At 36.5% G+C, this 17,217-nt stretch overlaps 3 protein-coding genes across 5 annotated transcripts; 1 reads left to right on the forward strand and 2 right to left on the reverse strand.

Annotated features, from left to right (window-relative positions):
• Positions 1-83: 83 nt before the first annotated feature.
• On the reverse strand, positions 84-5,922 carry rnf180b (ring finger protein 180b). 2 transcript variants are annotated; one of them, XM_065286795.2, is made up of 7 exons: positions 5,765-5,922; positions 4,223-4,321; positions 3,943-4,035; positions 3,125-3,811; positions 2,161-2,374; positions 885-1,010; positions 84-786 (listed from the first exon to the last, which is right to left on the reverse strand). In XM_065286795.2, the coding sequence occupies exons 1-7, from the start codon at positions 5,780-5,782 to the stop codon at positions 593-595; spliced, it is 1,431 nt and encodes a 476-aa protein (XP_065142867.1). In that variant the 5' UTR covers positions 5,783-5,922; the 3' UTR covers positions 84-592. The 2 variants fall into 2 exon arrangements, with proteins under 2 accessions (XP_065142867.1, XP_065142866.1); XM_065286794.2 differs by having other exon boundaries at positions 3,113-3,811.
• A 458-nt stretch (positions 5,923-6,380) lies between these two features.
• On the forward strand, positions 6,381-8,286 carry htr1ab (5-hydroxytryptamine (serotonin) receptor 1A b). Its single transcript, XM_065286799.2, has one exon. It carries the CDS (start codon positions 6,793-6,795, stop codon positions 8,080-8,082), a length of 1,290 nt encoding a protein of 429 aa, XP_065142871.1. The 5' UTR covers positions 6,381-6,792; the 3' UTR covers positions 8,083-8,286.
• A 2,786-nt stretch (positions 8,287-11,072) lies between these two features.
• On the reverse strand, positions 11,073-15,414 carry LOC135776239 (uncharacterized). 2 transcript variants are annotated; one of them, XM_065286800.2, is made up of 2 exons: positions 15,120-15,414; positions 11,073-14,822 (listed from the first exon to the last, which is right to left on the reverse strand). In XM_065286800.2, the coding sequence occupies exons 1-2, from the start codon at positions 15,240-15,242 to the stop codon at positions 14,067-14,069; spliced, it is 879 nt and encodes a 292-aa protein (XP_065142872.1). In that variant the 5' UTR covers positions 15,243-15,414; the 3' UTR covers positions 11,073-14,066. The 2 variants fall into 2 exon arrangements, with proteins under 2 accessions (XP_065142872.1, XP_065142874.1); XM_065286802.2 differs by having other exon boundaries at positions 11,073-14,816; positions 15,120-15,413.
• Between the last annotated feature and the right edge of the window lie 1,803 nt (positions 15,415-17,217).

Here is a 17,217-nt window from a genome sequence, read left to right on the forward strand (position 1 = left end):
TATTTGAACAATTTCTTCTCTTTTTTTATAGTCTGTAAACCACAAAAAGGTTATGTGGATGGTTCTTTATGGGACCACACAGTGCAACAAAGAACCTTTATTAAGGAACCTTTATTATAAACAGTGTATGGGACACGATCATGACGTTTTTTAACATCATCAGCTTAAGCAACCTGAAAAAAAAGCATCAGCAAAAAAGCTCAAACACTTAACTGTGTAATAGAAGCCATTGAAACTATTAATACACACATCTGTTGCAGAAGGCAGATAACATCCATTCAAAAAGTTACACGTCACTGCTGATTAACAAGCATCTAACAGTCTCAAATGTTATAGCAGGCAACTTATTAAAGCGTGTAGCAAATTAAGCGTTATTGCTTTTTATAGATTTCTATTTAAAATACTGTTTACATGTCAAGTGTAGGCTGGCGATGTTACATAAAATTGCACAAACCCTGTAAGACCTCAAACACACAAATCATATTTCATATTTAAAGCTACATTGTAATAAAAGAATGAGGCACTTGATGAGATGTCTACTATCTAAATTCATCGTCCAGCAAGAGAAAAGTGGAACCAACCCCTTCACACATCAGAGAAGAAAGAAGTAACAGAGTCCACAGAAGATCATTAATGCAAGCACCCAGTGCAGAGAGTAAATGGAGATGATCACAAAGTCAATGTCAAATGGCCAGCCCCACATATCCCCCAAGTCCAAAACATCCAGTCCAAACGCTCTGTGTGGAAACTGCCAGCGGCTAGCAGGACCTCCATGTCTCTGAAACCCTGAAATAACAACAAAAAATTCAAAATGCAACTGTAACGTATTTGTTATGTTCCAATATTTGAAGTGAAAGTGTCAGAGTAATACCAAATGTACAAACCCCAAAATATCCGGAAACGCTTTGGACAGTTGGGCAGTGGCCATTTTGAATAGTTGGTTTTTTTAAAGGTCTCGTGTCTTGACCAATACACCTTTGGGAAGCAAGTCTTTGTAGTTTGATTGAGCTCTGAAAGAAAAGATTCATTCATTAGTATCGTTTCTAAGGCAATATAACTAACAGAAATTAAACAAATTAAAGGATTAGTCCATTTTCTTAAAAAAATCCAGATAATTTACTCACCACCACGTCATACAAAATGTTGATGTCTTTCTTTGTTCAGTCGAGAAGATATTATGTTTTTTGAGGAAAACATTCCAGGATTTTTCTCATTTTTATGAACTTTAATGGACCCCAACACTTAACAGTTTTAATGCAGTTTAAAATTGCAGTTTCAAAGGACTCTAAACAATCCCATACGATGCATAAGGGACTTATCTAGCGAAACAATTGTCATTTTTGGCAAGAAAAATAAAAATATGCACTTTTAAACAACAACTTCTTGTCTTCCTCCGTTCGTGCGACCTCACGTAATACGTATGCAAAACTACGCCCCAGTGTTTACAATGCAAGTGTGGAGCAAGAGGACCATTTCAATGTTGTTGTATTTTGAATGATACTAATTAATGTCTTTGCGTCACTTAATTGTTTAAAATGGTCCTCAAATGTGCGTTTCATATAAATAGCACATGACCTTTTGACGTCATTACGCAATTACGTGAGGTCGCACTGCCGCGTCACAGGACCGGAGATAGACGAGAAGTTGTGGTTTAAAAGTGCATTTTTATTTCTTGCCAAAAATGACAATCGTTTCCCTAGATAAGACCCTTATGCCTCATTTGGGATTGTTTAGAGTCCTTTGAAACTGCCATTTTTAACTGCATTAAAACTGTTAAGCGTTGGGGTCCATTAAAGTCCATTAAAATGAAAAATCCTGGAATGTTTTCCTCAAAAAAAATAATTTCTTCTTGACTGAACAAAGATAAACATCAACATTTTGGATGACATGGTGGTGAGTAAATTATATGGATTTTTTTAAGAAAATGGACTACAAGTGTATAGATTTGGTTTGAACATGGGTGAAGTTGAAGGCTCCAATGTACCTACTGCAGGTTTTTAATAATCAATCAGTGATTAAATATTGGGGGTGGATGTAATTGCTAGTTTTGATTATTGGAGGGGGGGTTACCTCACCCCATCCCCCCAGAAACTACACCTTTGAATGAAAAAAAGAGTAACGGTGCTCAGAGAGGGAGGGCGAGAGATCTGTTCTACTCACCTTCCTGAAACAGCACATGGGATATGAGAGTCCTACAGAGGGGGCAGGGCGTGTTGCTTGGCCGGTTTTTAGCCAACGTTCTCAAACAGGGCTCACAGAACACATGACTGCAAGGATGGCACTTGTAGGGGCTGTAATACACATCCAAACACACAGCACAAGTGTATCCCTCCCTCTCCTCCTCATCACTGCTCGTGAGGTCCCACTTCATAGCCTGAAGTAAAAAAAAAATAAACATAAATTAACTCTTAATCCCAAGATGATTTAGAAATGCACTGAAAAAGCAGATGTACATGTATAATTTTGTTTTTATCATGCTTGTAATATTTTGCATTCACACTCTCTCTCCCCACCATCTCCTGTCTATTCTTTTCCCAATAAAGCCAAAACAGAATAAAAAAGATTTTCAATAAAAATAACACCTGCTGCAGGAGCCAAGTGCTACTGTGAATGGCTTATTTAGAGCCTGTGGATTTTACAGCCGCCCAGAATGTGGATTTATGCCCGTACTGATCCGTGGATCTATTTTTGGCTTCATGCCCGAATTCAGTACAACGCAGCTCCTCATCTAATAACCCACATCCAGTTTTGCTTGTCTGCTACCTCATACATTAAACAAACTAAATTTAAGATTCCACTTCAATTCTTGACTTTGAATTGTGGTAGCAAACAGCATGCAGTATATTAAAGTGTAGTTGTTAATAACATATTTGAAAATGGATTACCTATAAACACGAAAAACATTATTTTGTTATATTATGCATTTAAAAAAAAAATTATGCTCAGTTTCAAGGATGCCAATAAATCCTTAAATCAAGAATTGCCAGATCACTAGTAGAAAACTACCACAGAATGAATGGACTATGAATTTTTTAAAACAATTATGGATATAGATCAATATGTGTATTATATGGACTAATCAATTTCAAATTCAATATTTATGATATCTCACCAGTTCTTTTACCTCCTGTTGGCTTTGAATCCAACGTTCCTTCTTTCTCTGCTTCCTTCTCAAGCTTTTCAGGCGATTTCTCTCTTTCTTGGAGAGCTTTGGTTGCAGGCTGGGAAAGATGTTTCTTAATGGCACCTCTATTACTCTGGGTCTGACACCCTCTGTATCCACTGCTAGGTCCAGAGAGGCTCTCATCTGGGAAGCAGAATCCACATGACGTTCCTCTAAGTTTTCCTGATAATCAGATAGCTGTGGTGGGTGTAGCAATTCAGAAGGTAAAGTGACATCTGTGCCCACTTCAACATTCCCAAGACTGTGTGGTTCTTCGCTGGATGCAAACTCAAGTTCATTTCGATCTACATCACCGGCTGTGACTGCAGGGAACACAGTACAGGAATAGCTGAAGGTTGAGGAAGAAGAGGGCAAATATTGTATTTCTGTACTTTGTAGTTCTGTCATCAAGTTGTTTGTTTGTGGAAGAGACGCTACCCTATCCTCCTTTCTATCAGTTTGCCTCCTAAACCTGCCTGCCGGTCTGGTCAAGAGAAGTTGAGGTTTTATGTCCTGATCAACACGACTCTTATTGAGATGCACAGTTGTATCAAGTCCACAGGTGCATTTGGAGCCATTCGTAAAATTGAAGCCCCCTAATCGAGCTCCACAGTACTGGCAGTTTAATTTCCCCACTGTCCAATGGACCTGTGAAAAGTACATATTCATCAGAATAGATCATTATATGTCAATCGTACAGATAAATGTCAATAACCTACATTGAATATAAATGTCCAAATTAACATATTAATCACAATAAAGATATGAAAACTCAATACCTGATTAACACTTGCCAGAATCCAGTCTGGCAAAGATTCAACATTCAAATGCCACACATTGCACACGGCTGCATTCTCCCCAGATGTTACTATCTATATATTAAAATAAATATCAGACAAGATCACAGAATCTGCATCATTGATTAACATTGCTCTTATTAAATAAAATGGGACAAATGTTTGTAATATTTCAGAAATCAGTGTTTGAATACAGTTTTATGTGGAAGCAAAGAAAGCATTCTTTCATTTGTAAGCTTGAAAAACATCAGATTTGACCCACCTTAAGTAGGCTGGTTGAGTCTATGAGACATCTGCGACATTTTTTGCAGCGAAGGTTCGTAGATTCTTCTAATGGTTCTGACAGATCCTCCTCTTTAGTCTGTTTGAAATGCATGTCATATTTTCTTTTTTATATCTTTGGGTAAAACAATACCACATACGAATGACATAAGGTCAATGATCAAACAAGCTCCTAGAAACTTTTTTTATATCTTTTAAAAATAAAAGCAATGTATATTTTTGAGTGAGGAACAATGTGTTTAAAAAGCTTTGTTTATTGAACAACATTTTAATTATTTTTTTTACAATACCCCCATTTAAAAAGTCAGGTAATACAACCAATTATTGTCTATTTGCCAGATAAGTTTTAATGCTGCTTGTTTGTTTATTTGATATTGGCATTTAAAATTAAAAAGTGTAAAACAACTTTACCATAAACTAACATTTGAGAACTATACATTTAAGGACAAAAAAAACTGTATAATTACAATTATAGACAATGTTCCCTTGCATTTACTAACAACCAAAATAAAGCTAAATTATTAGCATATTGAAATACTTAATGTTTTTATATCTTGACTTTTGTTGCACCCTTTCTGGTTGCACCACCTGACCTCTGCAAAATGTGTTTGATAAAATAGCATATTTTCTAGTTTGTTTGTACCACCTGACACAAAAAGTTTACTAGCCTACCCTTGAAATAGCTATTTTTCAGCAACTGAGAGAAATCTATAAACTTGTTAATTATCCATAAAGATCACCTGGGTAATGTGATATCAGGGTTACTGTTTATATTTGTTAACTACTTAATAAAAGGCTGATAATTGCGGTTGTACTACCTTGACATTTCTGAACATCAAAATTGTTGGACAAAATTTTTTTACAATTATCCTAAAATCCTACTGATATACTGATAATTATTTACAGGAAAACTTTCAAACATAAAATAATGCAAAAAGTTTTTAAAATTTTAAAAGCATTTTTACAGTTTGTGCGGACAGTTGCCCCCCGCCTGCAATTTTACATGTTTGAGATACCAAAACAAAAACTACTATTTACTATAAAAAAAATTACTGGACATGTATTTTAACTAAATATGTTTTATAGAATAAAGTGACACGTGTCATAAATGTATCAAGTTATTTTTATAGTGCATAATGCAGTGGGACACAAAAATATGTCCCCCTATTTTGACTATTAAGGTATATGCCCGTGGTTGTCATCAATGTTTATTAATATTCTAACTTTTGTGGACATCAGAGGAGTGGATTTTTTTTTTTAAACTTGCTTGAATTAAAAATAAAGCAATACAAAATCACAGTCTCTTCGTTACAAACAACATAAAAATCCCCAATGTTTTACTAGCTGTACTAGCTTGCCCATAAATGTAAAAATTGCGGTTTCCGCAGGAGTCATTTAAGCCCATATAGTTTCCTTTACCGGTTAGTTTCTTTGCTAGCCAATATCGCTAACATGCAAATATTTGCCGTTTGTTGTCTCAGTTTAATATTTTGAGTCATTTATGTACAAAAATATGTCTTACCTCAAAAGACGCAGCCATTTCCGACTCCTAAACAGTTCAAATAATTATTTGTTTAGCTAACAGCTAAAAACAACAGATCAATGGCTAGTTGTCGAGTTAGGGCGGCCTTTACTACGGAGGCCGAAAAAGAACAATAAACCTTGCACGTGAAGTTCCGCATAGCTCAGTTTACGCATTCGTTAGTTATTCATCCATCATTTATTAAAATATCACATTCCAACCACACGAATGTACAAATATTAAATCGAGAAAACATTTTAATTATTTCCCTCAAAACTATTACAGGCACTCTTCAAGTATTGGGTTGTAATGCATCAGTGCATAAATAAATAAAAAAATGCTGCGTTATTTTCGCCCATATGGTTCAGATATGGACAATTTCTACAGTAGGTTAATTTAACCTAAACGTTGAGATTGTCCATATTTTACCCAACAAACAGCACATATATTATTAAGAGTGTAGCCTGACTACTTCATTTAAAGCTTTTGGGAGATTTAGGAGATTTTGAGATTTGGTTTCGAAACAGTTGTAATGTAGTTGGTGCGTGTGACAAGAGAGGGTACTTTGTGCCATATTACGATTTTGGTTTCTCAGCAGCAGAAGATACAGCAGGTGGCAGCAGCAACAGCAATACAATTTTCAGCTCTATGGGATACATGGAGTCGCTGACTGTGGTGCTGAATCGATTAAACGCGCCATGTTCATATCTAAAAGAAAAGTTTCATTAATGAAGTAACAGTTCATTTCAGGCCTCCCTCATACTTTCAGTGAATTTAAGCTTTCTTTCTGGGAATTTTTGCTAATTTCACCCCGAGTGGTAATGTTTCTTGCTTCCACTTACACATATGGTGAAGAGTACTACTGGGAAAACGCGTGCTGTGCATATTCCGTGCGAGCCCGATACACCTGCGTAGGTAACTGACGTCTGGTCCACTGCTGATATAAATGGACCCGCCTCGCCACAACTCGTCAGAAACAATGTTGATAGTCATCACATTCAAATGTGTCAGCTCCTCTGAATGGAGTAATGATGCGCACTGAAGCTCCTTTTGTAAATGTTACGCTGTACCGCGACATGGAAGAAACCAACGACACATTCTCCTTATTTGAGAATGACACTGGTGTAGATCACCAAAATGACAATGTTACGGTACCCGTCAAGGTTCGGCTAAGTTATCAGATCTCTACGTCTTTGCTGATCGGTGCGCTCATCCTATGCTCAATTTTTGGAAACGCGTGTGTTGTGGCGGCTATTGCTTTGGAGAGATCGCTTCAAAATGTTGCAAACTACCTGATCGGATCACTTGCGGTCACGGACCTCATGGTGTCGGTGCTTGTATTGCCAATGGCTGCTCTTTATCAAGTTTTAGACAAGTGGACACTTGGACAGGTAACTTGTGATATTTTTATTTCTTTGGACATTTTATGCTGCACATCCTCTATTCTGCACCTGTGCGCTATAGCTTTGGATAGATACTGGGCTATCACCAACCCCATAGACTACATGAAGAAAAGGACATTAAAACGCGCAGCTTTTCTGATCACCGTCACCTGGCTTGTCGGCTTTTCGATATCCATTCCACCCATGTTGATCTTGAAATCCCAACCCAAGAGCAAAGCCGAAGACATGGCAAATCCCGAAGCTTGTATGATTAGCCACGACCCGTGGTACACTATTTATTCTACCTTTTGCGCGTTTTACATACCTCTTATTCTCATGTTGGTCTTATATGGACGTATATTTAAAGCAGCGAGGTTTCGCATTCGCAAAACAGTTCGGAAAACAGAAAAGAAGAGGGTCAAATGTTTGACTGTGTCACCTGCTCTTTTCAAGAGAACAAACGGCGAGCTGGGAAAGAACTGGAAAAGCGCAGTCGAACCCAAGCCCGTTGCGTGCGTAAACGGCGCGGTGAAGCACGCGGAGGACGGCGAGTCTCTGGAGATCATTGAGGTTCACAGCAACTCCAAAAACAACCTTCCTCTACCCAACACACCAAACTCTGTCCCTCTGTTTGAGAACAAACATGAGAAAAACACCGAGGCGAAAAGGAAGCTCGCCCTGGCACGGGAGCGCAAAACTGTAAAGACTCTGGGCATTATAATGGGCACTTTTATTCTGTGTTGGCTGCCATTCTTTATTAAAGCGCTTGTGATGCCTTTCTGTCCATCTTGCGATATGCCTTTATGGCTTATAGATGTCATTAATTGGCTGGGCTATTCAAACTCTTTATTGAATCCCATCATTTACGCATACTTCAACAAAGACTTTCAGAGCGCGTTCAAGAAAATCATTAAATGCCATTTTTGCAGACCATAGCGGAAGATTGATTTGTATTTGTGAGAAAGCTTTAACCAGTAGGGTACTGATTGCTCAGAAAAAAGAGAAATGGTATTTTGATGTGTTTTCTCAAGTACAATATATTATAATAAATAAATGAATACTTTTATCTTAATAGATGTATATGCTATGTACATGATTAATATATGTTCATATCAGGTTCACAGAATGTACAGAAAACATGTCTATTGCGTCACACATGGATATGTTCAATAAAACAGCTTCACTATGAATTTCTCCTTGTTATTTATTAGAAATGCTAAAGAATTTAAATAATAAGCAAAAATTTGTAAATAAACATTGTACTTATTAATGTGTTCAAATTGTAAAATATTGATCAGAATAATTTAAGAGAAATTCTGATATGATTGGTAAACATAATGTTAGCATTGAAACTGATCAATAATTTTATAGAGAAAAGTTAGCCTATGTAAAGAATCATTTTAAAATCTCTATACCCACCCAACAAACATATTTAATTGTTATTATTTTTAAACACAATTTCTGTAAGGCTACTATCCTGGGATGGAGGCATATGCATGTCTTTAAGTGTTAAGTGTGATATAAATCTAAATCTTATAAATATAAATCTTCTTTTCAGAGGGAGATCTACTCTGTATATAGGACAGCACTTATTATTTTTCAATTTTTTCAGATCAAAAATCTCAAGTTGATCACAGGAGCTTTAGACATTACATTGCTATTTGAGCACAAACTTTTATAAATGTTTGGCTTCTATTCATGACATAACATAAAATAATATTTGTTGATGTGTGACTATAGTGTTTCTCTTCACAAAGCACTCTAAAACATTACATTTACCATGCACTTTCATCCTTGGTGGAAGAAAGTGTAATCCCTGCATTTAACAATGTATACAAAAAAGCAATGAAGAGGGTTTTCATGGTTCAAGATTCTACTTTAAAGAAAGCTCTAGAATGTTTTCACAACAAAATGGCAACCTGAATTCTGGCAGGTAATTTTTTTTTTCGACAAATCGCAAGGCTTTTACGTTGTGAGGAATGTGCCAGTGTCAATTATTATAATAATATTACCCCTGGCTGTCATTAAAAAAATGTTGACTGGAAAGTTTAAGTGAGATTTAATCTAATGGTGCACTGTAAAGCAAGGTTTTGAAAGTCAATTCAACCTGTTTTATGTTTTGACTTGTGATAAGTTGGTATAACTTATAATTGACAAGTTGCTATATATTAGTCATAAACTGAAAGATTCTTAAAATGATTTTTCTTAAAATAAATTGTTGGATCTACACCAGTTCAACATGATTGAATCAAGTTTTCTTAAAACAAAATTAATTTTAATGAATGTCTATTTAATTTTAAGAAAACCTAATTGAATCATGTGCAACTGATTTTTTTTCTTAACAATCTTTATTGTCCTATTAATAACTGCAAGGATTGTAGGACTGGTGTCTTGAATTCAAAAGTTGCGGCAGCAGTCCTGCAGTGCAGTCCAGTTGTGTTCGTATGACTAAAAGCACTCAAGAGAGTAGCCACGGTAATCCAGGTCACCATAGCGACACTCAGATGTTTCAAACTCTGGGTCTGAGGGGCAATTATCTGATCAAAGACCTCGGACAATACATAGAGCCCATGTGCCCACCCACAGCTGGCATGATTTAGCAACCTGAGCATCCAGAGCTATTTATTACCATTGACAAACCTCCAGAACCCCGCAGAGAAACCATTGTTGGTCCCTCAACAAACACTGACAACAACAAACAATGTGAAGGTACATAATTGTCTTTTGTTGTGTATCAGAAGTGCTTGGGAGATTTTTGAGACCTGATAGCTTGAGAACAAATAAATTTTTTAGAAAGTAAACTTGTAAATTCAACAATACATACAACTTTAAGAGATTTATATTTAAAATCTATGTAGTGACTGTAAATAAAAGGTTGCATTTGGCCATTTGCCATTTAGTGAGCTGTAGTTATTTTTCTGACATTCAGGGCAAAAATAATCAGAGACACTGTCAAAAAAAGAAGATATTCTGGAAAGTTCAATGTAATCCTGCCAGCTGAACACTGATTCACAAGTGGCCATCTTCACAACAGGAAAGAATATATACTGTAATATATATATATATATATATATATATATATATATATATATATATATATATATATATATATATGTGCAAGTCAATTGAAGCTCACCCACAGGTGCCAGGTGCCAGTAGCCCAACTTCATTTAAAATGACATATGAAAGGTAATACTTCAAAGCTACTTCAGTTTAGATCAGCACAGAAGACAATTTGTCAACATACTACAGAAGTGAGTTTTTGTTTGTTTGTGTTTTGACAGGTGGGATCCCATAAAGTGCCAGCTCATTATTGTTCCTTGTTATGTTTTTGGCCTTTTGTAACTATGGGAAAAGTTGGTAAAGTAGAACCAGAATCAATACAGCAAACATTACAAAATGTGACTGGTTCTCTCTCATGGTGACATGGTAAATTCATAATACTGATTTGTTTTCATGTATAAATATGATATCAGGAAATCAGATAAGAAATAAGAAAAAATTGCTTTCCAGTGTGAAACAGTTATTGTATGGTCAGTGAATGGATTGTGGGTCGGCCGCCTGTAATTGGGATTATACCACAGCTTTAACAAGAGAGCATTTTTACAATTGTCTTGTGCATTGTTATCAAAACCTCTAGGCTGCCAAGTTTGTAAAAACAAATGTGTAGACTAGTGTAAAAAAAGACATGCACACTTACCTTGAAAACGGACCAGAATATTAAAACCCACCATCCAGAACAGCATTAATATGACAGATTCCTAATTGTGTGTGATATCAGCCATAAAAGTCTCTAAGTGTTGAAAAAGACGGTTGAGTCTGGGCTGAATAGAGAAGAAATCAGTAATTGATATAAATAACCCAGCATTTTTTCCAAATACTTTGAGGCTCAAATGAAGATGTATTACTTTATTTTGTCACAAAATGTGAACTCTCAAATTGACAAATTTCCTTTGCCTTCAGATAATCATTACAAAGAAATAATAAATACCATGTCAGAGACATCTGTTTTCATCCGTGGTGCTCACTTTAATAGCAATTCACAAGTTCACCTGCCCATTTCATCTTATTAGAAGTCATGATAAACAAATATTTCATACATAAAATGAAAATGTTTCTTTAAAATATGCACAGGCATTGTCCTATAACAGGAATTATGGTGCTTGCATATCAGACAATCAAATGATGTGAGCATCAATACATCAACCCTGAATATTTTCATTTTATCAGCCATATTGCGTAAGCAGTGCATGCAAGGTTTATAGTACAATGCTACACTCATTCATTTGAATATATTATAGATTATGGAGAGGAACATAGAGTTTTTATTATGGCTTCAGCTGTACTGAGTACAATATAGTTTTCATTGAAGGTCACTTACTTCCTGGTGCCATTTTTCCAACTATAGTTAGTGTGTAATGTTGCTGTAATTGCATAAATAATACCTGCAAAATGATAAAGCTCAAAGTTTACTGACAGGCGATATATTTTCTTTAAAGGTCACGTTCTTTCTGATCCCATTTTTTAAACCCTATTAGTGTGTAATGTTGCTATAATAGCATAAATAATACCTGTAAAATGATAATGCTCAAAGTTCACTGTCAGGCGATATATTTTCTTTAATAGAATTCACCTTTCAAAGCCTACAGCGAACGGCCGGTTTGGACTGCAGCCCTTTACTTCCTGCTTTAATGATGTCAGTAGAACAGTTTTTTGACCAAACTCTGCCCATAGGAATACGTTAGTCGCCAGCTAAGCTAACGGCAAGCTAAGCTGCTATCAAATCAAAACACACTAAACAAACAACACCATCAGAACTCGAAAAGTATTTCTGAAGGAGGGACATCATGGAACAAGGAAGACATCATGTGAAACATGAACACATGTTATATTGCGCACTGTAAACACAATCAAAGCTTCAAAAACACAATTTTTTGGAGGGGACCATTCAATGATTTAATTATACTTTTATAACTTTATAAAATGTTTGTATTTATACATAAAATGTTTGGCATATTTTGGAGAGGAAAAAGTTCCCACGGAATGCACTATGCAAAAAAATGCTTGGTTCTTTTCAACCCAGCGTATGATCAAAAAGGGATGAACCCAGTCCGTTGGGATGTAACTCAACCTATAATGGGTTGTTTCCTTCCAAAATGCTGAGTTGTTTTAACCCATTGTTGGGTCAAATATAAACATTTTCTAGATTAATTTTACCCAACAGCTAGACCCCAAGATCAGTGTTGTGGGTAACGCATTACAAGTAACGCGCATTACGTAATAATATTACTTTTCTGAAGTAAAGAGTAAAGTAACGCATTACTTTATAAATGTACACATTAATATTTGAATTACTTTTTTAAAAAAGTAATGCAAGTTACTTTTCAGTTTAATTAATTCAATTTAAAAATAAAATAATGTACTGAATTAAACCGAACATATAATGTAGAATTACGCACTCCTGAGGGGGAAGAGTTTGAGTCAGAAACGGAGATTATATTTTTGCGATCATAAAAACACCTGCAAGGCCTGAAAGAGATTAAGCCTCAGCCAAGTAAGAAAAAGTAACGCAAAAGTAACTTAAAAGTAACGTAAGCATTACTCTCCATGAAAAGTTACTAAGTAGCGCAGTTATTTTTTGGGTAGTAACTAAATATTGTAATGCATTACTTTTAAAAGCAACTTTCCCCAACACTGCCCAAGATGTGTTAAAAATAAACCAGCAAGCTTTTATTTTGATTGACAGAAATAGAAAATCAGTTCACTCTAGCCTACAATTTTATTAAAATGTTTGCGAAGTATTGGAATGTGCGCACAATTATTAAACTCATAAAGGCTCTTTCCTGAAATTATCTTTTCATCAGATATTGGGGACCTATAAGTTGCATATTTGCAGGCATGTTAGCAGTTTATTGGTACTGAAAAAGTACATATTAATGCATTATTCTACATCCCTTAATCTTATCTCCATACTACACTTAAATGCTGCAACAACTGTCATACTAGGTATTAAATAAGCAGTAAATTAGAGGGTGGTTACCCGGACACGGATTAGCTTAAGCCAGGGCTATGTCTTAACAAACATAACTTACTAAAAACATTACTTGTGTGTATTTTAAAGCAAAACAAAGGGCACTGATGTATTTTAAAATATGTCAGTGCAATGTTTTCAGTTTGGACAGCTCTTACATTTATTTTAGTCTAGGACTAGTCTAAAACCTGTTCGGGAAATCGCCCCTAGAAGTTTATTGAGGCAAAAATTTGAGTTAATATTGAATATGTGTTTCTCATACTAAAGTGTTACCAGTTTTTTGTATGATTGTATGAACAATACTCCTTTATGGGATCAGTGACAGTCACAAGTAACTCAAAGTCTCACTCTCAGAAAAAAGGTACAAAAGATGTCATTGGGATAGTATCCTTTCAGAAAGTACACCTATATATTATTTATGATTCCACAGAGTGTATACAGTACATGATATTTAACAGTTTCAAATAGTCAAGGCTTATAGTTTGCCAAGACAGCGTGGATTTTTTTAAACCTAAGAGGCAAAGGAAAAACAAAGGAAAGTGTCCTCAGGAAATCCCTCCCTTTAAAGGAAATAACAAAGTCATTTGAGTATATGTTTGTGTAAAAAGCCTCTTTTACTAACAATTTATTAACATAACACATTTAAAAGCTCTTAAAATTACATATGTAAGCAATTTTAAATATACTGTCCTAATTTAAAATTCAAACCTACTTGTGTCCTTTAAAAAAGCACCTGTATAGCTCTGCTTTAAGTGTCTATTTTATTTATTTATTTCGCGATATTAAGGTTTTGACAAAATAATTAATGAAAAAAGTTTATGCCCTAAAAGTCACTTTGGATGGTCATAGATGTAAATGACAAAGCACCTCTTCCATTTTACTCTGGCTATTAAAGTGCAGAGTGTTCAAACAGGATCACCTGAGCCTGATTCGCACTTGATGGTCTTGAAGGCCTCAGATGTCCAATTCGTGCGTATACCTCTGCATCCGAGCCTGCCCCACAAGATGGGTGGGGGCTGGGTGGGGTGGTGTGAATCATAGGTTGGGGTAAATACAGCAGTGGTGGAGGAGTTAGATGGACAGGAGGATGATTGGAAGGAGGCTGAGGTAGGGATGGAAGAGAAGGGATGGCAACAGCAGAAGAGGAACCCTGCGGTGGCAAAGGAGGTACTGGCTCCTTCAGATCATACTGTGCCATGTGGTAGAATCCGAAGTATTCCAGAGCATTCCCGGCCTGAGCAACACGGAGTCTGTGGCGCAGCAGAAGAACCCAATACAGTAATAGCAAAATCAAAAGCCCAGCCAAGACCATCAACAAAACAGCCAAGGTAAGCTCAAAATCCCAGCAGTCCTGGGGCAAAGTTGAGGTCTTACAACCAACGGCTGACTGATTCAAAGAAGGCGGCTTCTTAACCGACACGTTGCTTATTCCCAAAACAATCTGGTTTCGGTAACCGCCCACAGTTTGAGCGGGAATTTGCAGAGCAGTACTTTGAGTGGCTAGTTCAGTTGGCATAGCGACCATCACTGGGGAGATGCTCATCGACATACGTGTTTCAAGTGTCCAATGCAGTCCCCCATCGCTGAACGTCTGTTCTGGAGAACACCGATGAATTGAATCAAGGCCTGGTGGCGACTCCTGGAGCTCAATTAAAACAGCATTGAAACAGAATGAGCCGTCATGTGACTGAGTGGTTAACCTGCTGAGATCGGTCTAGCATGAGCCGGCCGTCCTGCTGAGATCTCTTCTAATATAGACTTTAATAAAAGGCTTCGGTGACTCTCGCTCACCACAGAACTGAAGTTATTTGTGTGACTACTGAGCTGCTACTACGAGAATAAGTGTGTCAATCTGCAATCACTGAACTCACAATCTCATACTGAGAGGAGTACAAATTTGCGCAGTTAAAGAAACTAAACTTAAATATATAAAGAAACTTACTTTTTCCCTGCATGGCTTTAAAGTCCCATAGAAGTATTCCCAAAGATAATAGCGACTAACTCTAGCAGTGCGGGAAAGAAGTCTTCTCCTGGAAGGAAATTCATAGAGAGTACAGGAAACCATTCCAGACAAGCCTGACTAGGGATTGGTTGAACTGACTATCTCTATGGTTACAGGAAACTGGCAAAGGATGTATGTGTGTGTCGCAGAGCAATTTTTTTGTAAGAGGAAACTTATCAAAAAATGCAGGCATGCCGACCAGGGCCCAACCCGTAGCGTATGTTGGGTCATTACCAGACAAGCAATTTCACACAATAGATAAAAAATACTGTACACAAAAGCTTCTGACACACAGTACTGTTGTTATACAAACAGAAACTCGTCTTTTTTCTACGAGACTTTGACTTACAACCAAAATAAATAATACAAAAGGCATACCGATCAATCCTTTATAAATTATCTGTCAATCACTTTTCTTTTCTTGTAAGGTTTGCATTATCAAGGCCAAGCAGTCTTGTAAGAGACTTTGCTATTGAATGTCAATATTTGAGTACAGTACTGCATTGTATTTATCGAGTGTGCACACACAATAAAAGAGATCAAATAATTGTTGAAAGATGCTTAAAATCATCAGTTTTGCGAGTTTCAATACAGATTTTGTGACTGGCGCTGCATGTGGTGAAGCTCAAAGCAAAGGTTTGGATTACGAAGTGCTGTGTTGTTGACTTGGATCCACTTTGGTCTCAGCCACCTGTAGCTTTCTCCAGGCACAGACATTGTGGCGAGACAGATTAAAGTCAGTTCACAACCACTCATGTGTATTCCCCACAGACAGGTGGGTCAGTAATGGAAAAAAGTGCAAAATCTCACTTGAGGTCACTACAGGCGAATTGAGTTATTTGCACAGAACTGAACTGGAACTTTGTACCATATTACATCTCCTTGAGACTTCTTGTAAGATCATTACCTGGACACATAAACATTCTAAAAAATGCTGGGTTATATATATTTTTTAATTACCAATGTTTTAATTTCAATTAAAAATTAACTCAGAAAATTATATTTGACCCAACAATGGGTTAAAACAACCCAACATTTTGGGTTGAAACAACACAGCATGCATGAAATTACAAACCAGCTCGTCCATTTTTATCCAATGCTTGGTTGAAAATAACCCTGCATTTTATGTATGACTCTGCATGTGAAAGGATTTATTGTTTTCTGTTTCTGACATTTTTAATATGGACAAAGATTGAAATCAACACGCCATCCAATCAATGAACAAAAGCTGTAATGGACATTCACACAGAGGAAATTTGAATAGCCGGTTGTGTACAGTAAGACTACCTTTGGGAACAAGTGAAACACAGAAAATTGTATAGATGTTCTGAGTGACAGGTTATGATTGGTGCTTGAGCTGATGGCTCACTGACTCTTTACTCTGTGAATGATGCACATTATTTTTCTGATAACAGATTGTGTGCTGTTTTGAAAGCCTCCACCCTTCTTCTCCATCACACTGAGAGTATTATTACATCTTTAAGTATGTGTTTATGTGTTATCCGTGCAGAGGCGTCGTGCCCATTCAAATTGCATACTTGTCACTTTTCAGAGATTTTTGCCGTTTTGATAGTGTTTTGATTGTGTTACATTACTGTAGTCTGACGACAGGCGCTGCAGTCAGCCCAGCCGCAGACGTCATCAACGTCTGAGCGCGCTTTGCTGTTGCTGCTGCATTTGGCTATCTGAGGACTTAAAACGTGTTAGAAACGCTCACAACATTTCCAAACCCCAGTACGGTAATGTGCAGTTAACCTCATCTGTGTAGAAAATGTAGGGTTTAAAATGTTACCGTTTCGACGTTATATTAGTTCTAGATTCATCTTCTTGTTACAACGCCAAAGTTCGCCAGAGTTCACGGGGGCGCAGAATCACAGATGCTCATGAGGTAAAATTTAATGCAACAATTTGTTCCTCTAATAATTTTATCTAAACAAATTTTTTCAATCATTATTGAACATTAAAATCAATCACGTCGTTTGTATAGCTTATGTCATTTTCATTGTTTATATAATTTATGGATTTAAAATTACATCCA

This window comes from Paramisgurnus dabryanus, chromosome 18 (assembly GCF_030506205.2).
Source record: "Paramisgurnus dabryanus chromosome 18, PD_genome_1.1, whole genome shotgun sequence".
NCBI classification, from domain to species: domain Eukaryota; kingdom Metazoa; phylum Chordata; class Actinopteri; order Cypriniformes; family Cobitidae; genus Paramisgurnus; species Paramisgurnus dabryanus.

Coding starts and splice junctions, on each gene's coding strand:
- rnf180b (XM_065286794.2), bottom strand. Junction 1,011..2,160: donor CCATGTGCTGTTTCAGGAAG/GTGAGTAGAACA, acceptor CTTTTCTTTCAG/AGCTCAATCAAACTACAAAG. Junction 787..884: donor GCGTTTCCGGATATTTTGGG/GTTTGTACATTT, acceptor TTGTTATTTCAG/GGTTTCAGAGACATGGAGGT.
- htr1ab (XM_065286799.2), top strand. CDS start 6,793: ATGATGCGCACTGAAGCTCCTTTTGTAAATGTTACGCTGTACCGCGAC.
- LOC135776239 (XM_065286800.2), bottom strand. CDS start 15,242: ATGGTTTCCTGTACTCTCTATGAATTTCCTTCCAGGAGAAGACTTCTT. Junction 14,823..15,119: donor TAAAGCCATGCAGGGAAAAA/GTAAGTTTCTTT, acceptor GTTTTAATTGAG/CTCCAGGAGTCGCCACCAGG.